The 11,746-nt window shown below is 33.5% G+C and overlaps 2 protein-coding genes across 2 annotated transcripts; one reads left to right on the top strand and one right to left on the bottom strand.

Annotated features, from left to right (window-relative positions):
• The first annotated feature begins 360 nt into the window (after positions 1 to 360).
• Positions 361 to 2,900, top strand: LOC118348522. Its single transcript, XM_035690424.1, has 3 exons — positions 361 to 1,165; positions 1,740 to 1,785; positions 2,619 to 2,900. Exons 1-3 carry the CDS (start codon positions 1,049 to 1,051, stop codon positions 2,849 to 2,851), a joined length of 396 nt encoding a protein of 131 aa, XP_035546317.1. The 5' UTR covers positions 361 to 1,048; the 3' UTR covers positions 2,852 to 2,900.
• Positions 2,901 to 6,546: 3,646 nt separating this feature from the next.
• On the bottom strand, positions 6,547 to 10,493 carry LOC118348460 (glucan endo-1,3-beta-glucosidase, acidic-like). The gene is made up of 2 exons (XM_035690092.1): positions 10,397 to 10,493; positions 6,547 to 6,980 (listed from the first exon to the last, which is right to left on the bottom strand). The coding sequence occupies exons 1-2, from the start codon at positions 10,491 to 10,493 to the stop codon at positions 6,547 to 6,549; spliced, it is 531 nt and encodes a 176-aa protein (XP_035545985.1).
• Between the last annotated feature and the right edge of the window lie 1,253 nt (positions 10,494 to 11,746).

Genomic DNA, 11,746 nt, shown 5'->3' with positions numbered 1-11,746 from the left:
TTTCACGATTTTGTGCTGGGGTTATTCAAGCTTAGGTTGGATTGGGTTGCAGCTCAAAAATTGTAACCCAAATTCAGTTCAAAGCATAGAGAGGTCTTCTTCAAACCCAAATGAAGCTCCCAAAGACCCATAACTCTATTAAAAAAGGGTTCTGTCACATTCAGCTACTTTTGCATATTTATTGTATGATATGATTGATCTAAACAGTTATTTTATATTAACAAAAATAACGTAATTAATCACATGAATGAAGCGCCCAAAATAATACACAAAAACCAACAGCACATAGGGTTTTTGATTATAAAAAGGGGGAAAGAGGGGAGGATTTGAAGGGCTTCAAAACAATCGGCTTTGGGAGGAAAGGAGAGAGCTGTTAGTATATTTCACTCAAAATCATGAATGCTGAAATGGGAAAAAGTGGCATCTTAACCCATTTTCAGCTAAACTGCATTTACAAGACGAAGGCAAAAGTGGGTCTTTGATAATTCATGGTATGGTCCGCTGCAATGATCCTCATGAAGAGTTGCTCCTGTTTTTTGCCAAGGCTCTTTGCCTGAAAGTCATCCATTGCTTTGGGTCTTTGCCAATCATTTTTTATTCTGTTTTTTTTTTTTATATGAAAAATCTATTCTCAATAGCCCTTTCAAGTTCACAAATTGGTGGTTCCAAAGTCCCAGAAATGGCCTTGCTTTTTCCCCAAATGAAACAAAGTAGTAATGACCCAAAGTTGAATCAGACATATGCAAGCATGTCTGTCGAAAAACATGGTGCATGCAGCAGATATATTCTGATTGCCCGACTGGAGAATGGAGATAGAAGAAGGGAGGTCGAGTGAGTAAAAGAGAAAGAGATTCCCCCATCAATTGTTAGCAAATCCATGCACCAAAATTAACAGAGGAGATCCCTTTTCCACCAGAGAAAGATGCCCTGCATCATCATCACCATCATCATGGCTTTTGTCTTGGCTTGCTTAGCTACAAGGTACGTTTTGTAGTATTGCCACCAGGCTATATTTCAGCTCATTTCGTGTATAACTCCTTCAACTTTTATGGTCATGACTCATGACCATACTTCACAGATCGCATTGCAGGTGCCACCACAGAGAGAGAGAGAGAGAGAGAGAGAGATGGAAGAGGGTGCTGTGCCTGGAGGGGAAAGTAACAAGGTAAGGTCAGCAAATTATCTTAGTAGTGTTGGTGATCGGATTTTTTAAACTTCGATTGATTTCAGAAATGCGTTCATCTCTGTTTTCTTTTCTCAATCCTATGCCTTCTCTTTTGTCTGTCTTTTTTCCTCTCTTTAATGTTAATTGCTATATTTTAATGGTATCATGACTTGTCTAAACGGAGGTCCCTAGGTAGGTTGACATGCCAAACACACGTGGCCATCGGAAATAGCCAGCTTGACACGACGGAGGACACGCCTCTGTCAATAATAAAAAAAAAAAAAAAATGTTAAGAAAACTCACAAAAAAAATTACTTTTTCACATATCAATTGAAAATTATAAAATTTAAAATTCAAAAGAAAATTATTAAAATAAGTCTTATAAATAAAATTGTAAATACATATAACATTACTCTATTAATAATACATGACATCCCCATAATATTTTTATTATTTTATGTGTTTTCCTTTCTTTATATAATATCAACTCACATTAAGTTATATAAACCTCTCCAAGGATATCATATATACATTGTGCTTCTGATTGAACTTTTTTCTTTAATCTTATCGTCAGAAACTAAAACTCATGCAAGGTGATGGTTCAAGTACTTCTTCTTCAGGTACTCTTTTCATCTTTCTTCCCATTCTATTTTAATTTTTAATCCTACTTGTTTTACGAGAAGAAAAGAGACAATGTCACACATATCTACCTAGACAAACATGTTGCATGCCTTCCCCCTAGAGGAGCAGATCATGGGTATACTTAGGTTAGGCGGGTTGCTTGCCTATCCTCCAGTGGGACATGTGGATGGGGCAAGCAGAGCGGGTGTGAGTAGGATTGTAAGAGGATTGGACCAGACTGCATGGTTTGGTCCGTCCGGGTCGAGACCCACCAAATGTATATATATATTTTTAAATATTATATATATAATATATCATTTTATATAATAGTTATATAAGTTAATTATATACTTTTTATTCAATGGATCACCATTGACCATAAGTATAATAAATTATTTAATATTCATTAACCATATATAAAATATTAAATAAATTACTTAATTTCATTAATCATATATATATACAATGAAAAAAATGTTCATAGACCGAATTGGACTGACTAGATTGACAGCTAACTGTTTGGTCCAGTAAAAATGATGGACCTAAATTTTCGATCCGTGACTCCCTTGAACCGAATTGGACTGGACCGACTACACCCTTATGTGCGAGTGAGCCACCACCCACCCTTAATACTTATAAAATCGTTTGCTAATAAACTTCAATAATGTACAGATCATTAAAAGAACATAATAAACAACATTTTTATGTTTTTTTTGTTTGTCGAATTATATGAATTAAGTCTCTCCAAATAAAAAGATAGGGACTACTGAAAACTTTTTGCCCGTGACATTTTTAACTTCCAACGCGTAGAAATTTATGAATATATTAGCAGGAAATGCATCGGAGTTGGAGGCCCTAAGGAAAGAGCTTGAGCAGAAAAACTTTAAGATTCAAGAGCTAAAAAGACAAATTGAAGCAACTAAGCATCGTCTGGAATTAGGAAAGAAAAAAGTTCCAGAGGAGCAAATGGAAGTGCTGAAGAGCTTGATCAAGAAATACAACAGCATAAGAGAGGAACATGAAGCATTGTTGGCCGACAAGTCTAGGAAGATATATTATAAGTAAACAAAGGCAGCAAGCATGCATCTTAATTAGTTTCAAATTAATAGATCGATGCTGATCATCCAGTGATTTTCATAAACTTGGTTGCAAAAATTAATGGATGTTATTGGAGGTAATATCAATCTATGATGCTAATCCCTGCATGTGTCTCTTTGGCTGCTAAAATCTTAAAAGAGAAATGTTTTAGCCACAAGATCAATTAACCCAACAAACAAGGTGGATTAATGGATCGATCTTTGGTATCACTATTTCATATACATATGATATAAAAAGGATTAATTAAGATCCTAGACGTGGGTATATAACACGTACCTATCATTCATATAACCACCATCAGCCACTTGATTTGTAAATAAGATGAATATTCATTTATATATCATATTAAAAAATTATACAATGTATTACTTTTATGAAAGGGATTTATAATAAGGTTTGGATAATCCTAAAGCTGTGTTCGAGAAGGAATAGGATCCCACCATATTAGTCATTTCACATCATATTGATAAGTAAATTGACTAAAATATTCTATGTTTTATGCTAAATAATACTATCTATTTCACGTGAATGGAGAGTGATTTAGGGAGACCATGACTCAACTTGGTGGTAGGATATCGGCCACCAGGCAAGCCTATAGGACTTCTGTTCATGCAACGTATAAGAATATAATACAAATAATTAATGTAACACCCGGGCCCAACACAAAACTTGTGTACAATTTTTTTTTTTTTTTTATTGATGGATTATGGATTTTTTATTAGGTTTGATATTTAGATTTAATTCAGTTAATATTTTATGAAACAAGTGGGATTTTTAATTCATTTTATTTTATTTATTATAGAGCCCTAAAGCCCAAGCCGGTGAGATCGTGTCATGCATGCGTCTTCTCATACGCGTAGAACTTCCCTCAACTAGGGTTGCTCTTCGCGTCTGTTTTCTCCACGGGATGAACATTCCTATCCCATTACATTTACGACAACAATTGTGTAATAGATGTTTATATACTCACGTATAGCAGTTCATCAGTTTGATAAGTTAGGGCTGCTGCACGTTATCTCCCTCATGTCTCCACGTCCATGCAGCACCAAACTCACGCACACAACCCGGTTTTCCCACCCTCTGATACTTTGTTTCATCTTTCATAACCACCAAGTCCCTAAAATGGCAAGTTGCCTCGCATCTCCCAGCCCACGCACGGTCAGTCCATGGATGAATCTACTGTGATCATGCAAGACACCACCTCATACGGTCGAGGCCTCCGAGCTCTGCCCTGAAACACCTCCAGTTGCAACCCTCTGTTCTAAGCCAAGCAAACCGCCGTCGCACCATCACCACCATCGTCGAATCCAACAACCCACATCTTTCCCTCACGGTCACAGCCTACAGTTGATGCACAAACCTCCCACAGCAACGACTTAACCACGTTCAACGTTTGCATCATAACACTCCTGCTTAGCCGCTGCCCAGCCACGCGAAACCGTAGCCACTGCACAGCTCCTCCTATTTGTTGTTGTGCACCACCAAGCCCCATACTCATATGTTGTATGCAGCCAAAAACAGAGCAGATTCTTGCCAAAGTTCTCCATTGAGCTCCCCTCCGTCGGCCTCTCACTCTTCCCGTGCCCCTCGATTTTTCAGTCACGTTACACGTCGGAAGTCACCGCACTTAGCTCCCGACCGGTCGCACGCCTCCTCGCTATCCCACGGTGAGCTATCTCTCCCCTTCCGCAAGCCGTAGTCTCTCCGTCTCTCCCTCATTTTTTTTTCACCGTATTCTCTCAGCTTACTCTCTCTCTCCCTCTCTATCATTTTCGTACTCTGCCAACCAAAACATCCATCGCCGCTCACCCACGCCGGAGGTCCACGGTCGAACCCACGACTCACGTCGCATGCACACTCTGCTCGTAAGACCTCTAGTCTCTCCCTTTTTTTTTTTAATTTTTAATTTTATGTTTTTCTGTTGTTAGATTTTTAAGCCCTAAATAGTAAATTACATATAGGCCCTAATTGGTAACACAGAGTTTCTTAATTATGATGTTATTGTTGCGATTAAACTTAGAGAGTTTAGATGTGTGACTGTTGGAGATATTTTACAGTATAATCACAGTCATAATTTGGAGAGTTGATGGGAAAATTAGAATTTTTAGAGTAATGAGATCTTAAGGTTTCAAAGATGTTAGGGTTTGAGGAATTAAAGTAGATTATTTAAATATTTTTTTTGGTTTAATTACGAAGGATGTAGAAATTTATGAAATTTACATGATTATTTTTTTATAGGTAATGATTTATATTTGTTCGGCATTGTTGAGGAAAATTTTTGAAAAGCTAAAAAGTCCAGGTAAGCGGGGTTTATATACTAATTTTGCATAAAAGAAATGAAATGAGGTTGAATTTGAAAATAAGCATATTTGTTTTTGAAAAGAAATGATCTGAAAATAACCTCAAATGTTTATTCTGCATATGCATAAATTCAATATAAGAGAAATTATTTTTCTGTCATGACTGGTGTAGACATGAGCTAATTTTGTACATCTTATTTCTGAACTATGCAAAAGAGCGAATATGAAAATCTAAAAGTTATTGTTATGAATAAATGAAAATATTTTGATTCTGTTTATTTCGAACATGTGAAGTGATCTAAAGCTATTCAGTGTTTTGTTTTGATATGGTATGTCATCTGAAACCTTCGCATGAAGTTCTGATTCTGTATATGATTGTGATCTGATTCCGATGATATATGTTCTGTTTTTTGTTAAAACCCAGCCACGGGTATAATGGTGGTTTATAACCCTACCATGGGGTGAAACATGATATACGGCCCAGCTACTGGTATAATCGTGGTTTATAACCCTACCACGGGGGTTAAACATGGTATTTGTCCCGATGTGATGCTATGAAATGATATGAATATAATGTTTTAGTTTGGAAATGCCGAATGATTTTCTTTTTGAGAATAAGTTGTTTTTCTGAAAATTTTGCTCCAATGTTTTGTACCAAGTTTTGTTTATGCATTTCGAAATTAAATATGTTGTTTCTGCATTCTGAAAGTAAATTATTTGTTCTGCATACCGAACTTTATAAATGCTCATATCTACATGCTAGTATATATTCTCTACTTATTGAGTTGTTGATAACTCACCATTTATCTCCATAATATTTTTAAAATATTTTGATGGTTCAACTGAGGATCAAGATTATGAGGCATTGGGTGAGATGAATTAAGTATAGTGGTTTAAGCATAGAAAGTTTTTTATGAGTATTATCGATTTTTATTAAGAAATTTTATTGTATTATGATGACTTGACATTTTAGAAAATTGGTTATATTGAGGAAATTATATTGAATCGAATTTTCTATATGATATTGGGAATTTGGAGTCTTTTTTTTATATTGTTGAAATGTGAGTTTAAGTGTTAGGAAGTAACTCTCCGACCCGTGTAGAACTGGGGCGTTACAGTTAAATCTACCTCTTCCAATCTGTTTAAACTTTTAAGACAAATAATGATTCTACACAAAATTAGTAGTTCATAACTTCATAGTATCTTTTTGATCTGTCTGTTTTTTATTTTTATTTTTGTCAAGATACTGCACAAAGATATGAACTCGTGGGCATGTAGTAGACAACTTATTTATTCATTAAAAGAGTAATTGTGAAACGGAACATTTAGATTATTGAATACATAGCATCAAGACACGGTTATTTAGAGCAATATATATTGGCATCGCCAAAACTGTTCTGATTTACCGAAACTGATTTGGTACTTGGGTTGTTGGCTCGGGGAGAAGAGACCAAAATGTCTCTCAATTCCTGGAGGATTCTTCTGGTTTTCATCAAACATGGCAAACAAATAAGTTTCTATTGCTTGTCCAGGCCTCTTTGGAGTCCCATTCTTCACATGATTAATCAAATTCTTGTAGAAAGTGCCTGCATTTTCTACGCTTGCTGCATCACCCCCTTCTGATGGCCAACCGCTCTCTGATACAACGATTTGCAGATTAGGTGCACCAGCTTTCTCAAGAGCAGAGTACTGAGCATCCAACAATGCATCAAAAAGGTTCTGGTACTCACGATTACCTTCTGGGTCTGTGAACACAACCCCTGGAGAAGTAAACAAGGCATATTGAAGGGAAATGTCTTGAGAAAGCAACCGTGCAAAAAGCAAAAAGCAAAAAGTTTATAAACAATCATTACATCCGTGTAATAGAAACAGTCCCTTAAAAAAATAAAAAGTAACTGTCGGTAAGGCATTTTATCGTATATGAGAACACATCAAAACAGCCCTGATAGCATCAATACACTGTTTTAATTCGAGAAGAGTTTTCCGTTCGGAATAAGTTGAGATGTTCTGATGTGTTTTTCAGGCGTCGTGGATGATGATCGAGCGCGCTAGCTGTTTGATTGTGCGGTATATACTGTATACTCTTCATCGCAAAAATAAGATCCAACTAGGAATTAAATGATCTGTCTGACATGTAAACCTTGTATGTGTGTGTGGCTGTGTATAAGCCTGCAAAGATAGCATACATTCATGATCAAGAGCAGCGTCGACTAATTCATAGCTTTTCAATCCTATACATGTACCTAACAATCCAATAGACAAGAGAGGAAATGGGCAATTTTTTTTTTTTTTCTTTTGCGCAGTCCATGTTTGAGATTGTAATGGAAATGAATATAATTGTTGGAAGTTATTGAAAATTATGAAAATATAATAAACAAGTAATTAAAAAATAAAAATTAATTATAAAGAAAATTATTATTATAGAAAGTGTGATAACTAATCTAATGTAGACTTTAAATTTTGAATGATTAGTTAAAAATGAAAAAAGTATATATTAGTTAAAATTTAAAGAATAAGATGATCAATTCAAAATTAATGCTCTCAAAGACTAGGACAAACACTGTCATGTGTACTTGATCTTATCCACAACTTTTCAAATACTTGGACGGACCAAGCCAAGATTTTTTCCATCTCATGATGAATTTTTCATTGAATTTTTCTAATCATCATTCATATACTATATATATATATATATATCAAGGAAAAAAAGTGTGATGTGTGGTGTGTAGAGATGATGAATAGAATTTTTCATTATTAAAATATCTTAGAAACAATTAAACAAGATCAAAGGAAAACAATCACACATTACTATGAATTTCCAAATAATTATTTAACCAACAAAATCTAAAAGGGAAATAATATTAAAATTATAATTTGTAGAAAATTTGAAAAATCCAAAACCTGATTATTTTAGGTTAAAATTCTTTGTTTTAGAAAAAAAAGAAGAAATCATATCTATAGTTATAGAGTGCACGGACTCATTTTATAAAAAAGTAAATAAATATGAAATACATATGAAAAAATTAAATTTTTAATAGTGAACCTGACTCTTTTTCTAAATAAGTACACAATACTTATATATTTTATGACTGTATATAGTATTATTCAATTAAAAAAAATCCATCATCCACACATCACACAACACATAATTTTTTAATTTTTTTTCTCTTATCAAATATGTGGTATATAGATAATGAATAGAAAAATTTAATTATTTTAGAAAGAATAAAATTAATAAAATTAATATAAATATAATATATAGAGATGATGAATAATAAAGCTTAATTAATTAACCACGTTTGTTGAAGGCCAAAACTTTCTTCTGCCCCCCTTAATGAATATTCTATTGGAATTTGTAAGTTGGAAAGTCAAAAACTGATCCGAGCATAAATGCAGCATTAATGTAGCAAAAGTGATAGAAGCTTGTCTAAATTTTCTTACCATTTCTTTGGCTTTATTTACAGTAATATTTTTGAATAATCACACTATAAAAAAACCAAGGATTCTCGGCGCTCGGTAAGCGTCGGCACCTGTCCAACAAAACGTCGGTGTTGCTGGCATAACTAGCTGTTGATAATGGGTGGTCGCTATTTTCATATATCTGTATTTTTTTATATGCTGATACTTGAAAATTTTATTAGTGGCGTTTGTATACAATTTAGCGGCACCTCGTTAAATACTACCTGCTTTTTTAAATTAACGATATTATCGAAACGCCGCTATTAGTTTGTTGTCATTCCATTGCATAAAATAGTGGCGTTACCGCAAACGTCGCTTTTACTATTTTGCCGGCACATCATATAAATTAGCGGCATGTATTTAAATGTCATCAATAGTATGTTGACGACACATTGAATAACTTAATGGTGTTTAGATAAACGTCACCACTAATTAATATAGTGGCGTTACAATAAACGCCATTGCTATTACATTGGCGGCGCATCATATAAATTGGCGGCCTTTATTTAAATGCCACCAATATTATGTTGGCGATACATTAAATAAATTAACGACGTTTATTTAAATACCACTACATGACTATTACTGGCACATCATATAAATTGGCAGCATTTATTTAAACGCCACCAATAATACTTTGGAACACATTGAATAAATTAATTGCGGTTATCTACCTACTACTCTCCCATGTGCGGACGAGCTTCCCTAGTTGTTTTTCCTCTTTTAGTTAATCATTAGAGCACTCTCAATAGTTTCTTCATCCTATCCTTTAAAATACATTACCAAAATCTACTTTTTCTATTTTACATATTAACTTTTACAATATACCATACGTCAGTTTATCTATTTTTTCTTCGTATCATTTAAATATTATACTTTTTAATCTTTTTTATTCATTTCAAATATTTTATCTAACTACCAATAATATACTCATATCTTTTGATATTTATAATATCTCCCTATATACAATATCATATAATTATGTATTATTTTATATTAATCTAAATTTATAAGTTAAACCAAAATAGAAATTAATTCAAAAAATAGATTATATAATGAAAATATCTTCAAAGTATATTATGAGAATATCTATTATCGATAATTGTCATTTTATTGAATAAGTGATATGTAAGACTCAATTTTATTAAAATATCACCATAAATAATTGATATCCACATTATTAAAAATATCACCATTCCAACAGTACTTGCTTAGAGCAATCTGACGATTTGTGAAATTATCAACAGGCAAGCATATTCCAACACTTGTGATTTCCATCAGGTTTCTCTAGATACGTGGGTAATTAATTAAAAAAGTTTACAAGCATGAACAGCTTCCTCCAGATGTAGAGGCTTCCCTGTAATAAAATGTAAATTTTTTAAAAAATAGAAGATTCAATGAAAGACAACTTTAAGAACATTTCTTTATATTTTGAAGAAAAATGCATTATAGAATATCCATTGGGAGTTCTCTTATGTTTAATTTCTACCCTGTTTAATTTGCTTCCCAGTTGTTTTTTTCTCTTTTAATGAATCATTATGTTTAATTTTTTAATTTTTTTTTATTTTCGAGCAATATTACGTATAGTCTTTAAATTGGAATTATATTGTAAGTCTAGTTAATTTTATTTTTAAATTTTTTTAAAATTATAATAATATCCTTATTATAATTATATTTTTTTATATTTAATAAAAGACTTGCACATGCAGTCCCATTTAAATATTTCAAATAAAATTTCTTTTTATTTTCCTACCTTCTGCTCTCCCTTGCGCGGACGAGCTTCCCGAGTTTGCTTCGTACATAGAACATACGGCGTTGCCACTGCCACGATCGAGCCCAGCATACGGCATCTCCTGCTCATCCCACGAGACCACTCAGCTCCTCCGCACGGCTCCTGCACCACTGCCACTCAGCTCCTTGTGGAAATCAAGGTGGGCATAATCTTTACACTTGATTTAATTCCTAAACTCATCTCAACTTATTATTATAAATTTTTAAATTTTAACGTAAAATATAATAAATAATTCAACTTTTTCAAATCTTAAAATAATAATATTAAAAAATAATATTCTAACAATATTTTATCATCTAAATTCAACTCAGTTCAACTTAAAGATACTTTGCAAGTTTCAGATAGGCCAATTACAATATCAAGAATTAAGAAGATCAATGAAGCAATGTAATGATTGGTACAATTCACTTGGAATGAGTCTAGCAAGAGTCGAATATTCAAGATGAGCTTGAGAGAAGGAAATCCAATGATCATCCACGTCATACAAGCTATGAAAGAGTGCAATATAAATTAGAGCATATTATTATGATTATGTGATTGAAGACCTTGGACTTGTTTATTTCATTAAAGGGACTTATTTTATTAGTTATAGGAATTAGTCTAGAATAATTAGGCTTGAGGATGCTTGGCCTACATATATTTTATTTTTTTTAAGCTAGGATTTTTGGGAAAGCCTTGTATTTTGACCAATGACTTATTTAGAAAGTTACTTTTTAAGAACTAGAGTCTAAAGAAGTACTGTAGCTGAGTTACTATAGCCGTGGTATTGTAGCTGTGATACTATTCATTCATGAGTAGTTTTGGAAGAAAAGTCTTTATTTTGGTTAGGATTTTAATTAAGTTTTGGTTTAAATACTCTTTCTAGCCTCATTTTAATTAGTTTATGAAATTTGATAAATTTATTTATTGTGAGTTGAGTTTATCTCCTTTTATTCTTAAATGAACTTTTGAACTTATCAAAGGTAAATCAAAATTTTGTAGCGTTCCACCTTCTAATCTGGATTTTTGAGACGGGTTTTTCAACAGATCTAAATTTTAATATAATCTAAGTTCTTGAAACGAGTTCTCAACTGGTCTTAGATTCTCCATCCATTGATTTGATTTTGGTTTGGGTGAATTTTCAAATTGATTTTGGGTTCAAGAGATTCATTTCCCGCGGATTCATATCAGCTCCTCCGCACGGCTACTGCAGCACTGCCACTGCCACAATCGAGCCCAGCACATTGCCACAGCCATAGCCTAACATACGACATCTCCTCATCCCACGAGACCACTCAGCTCCTCCACACGGCTCCTGCACCACCATCCCCC

The sequence above is a fragment of the Juglans regia genome, chromosome 5, assembly GCF_001411555.2.
Source record: "Juglans regia cultivar Chandler chromosome 5, Walnut 2.0, whole genome shotgun sequence".
Classification (NCBI taxonomy): Eukaryota; Viridiplantae; Streptophyta; class Magnoliopsida; order Fagales; family Juglandaceae; genus Juglans; species Juglans regia.
This window is presented reverse-complemented; position numbering and strand designations above follow the sequence as displayed.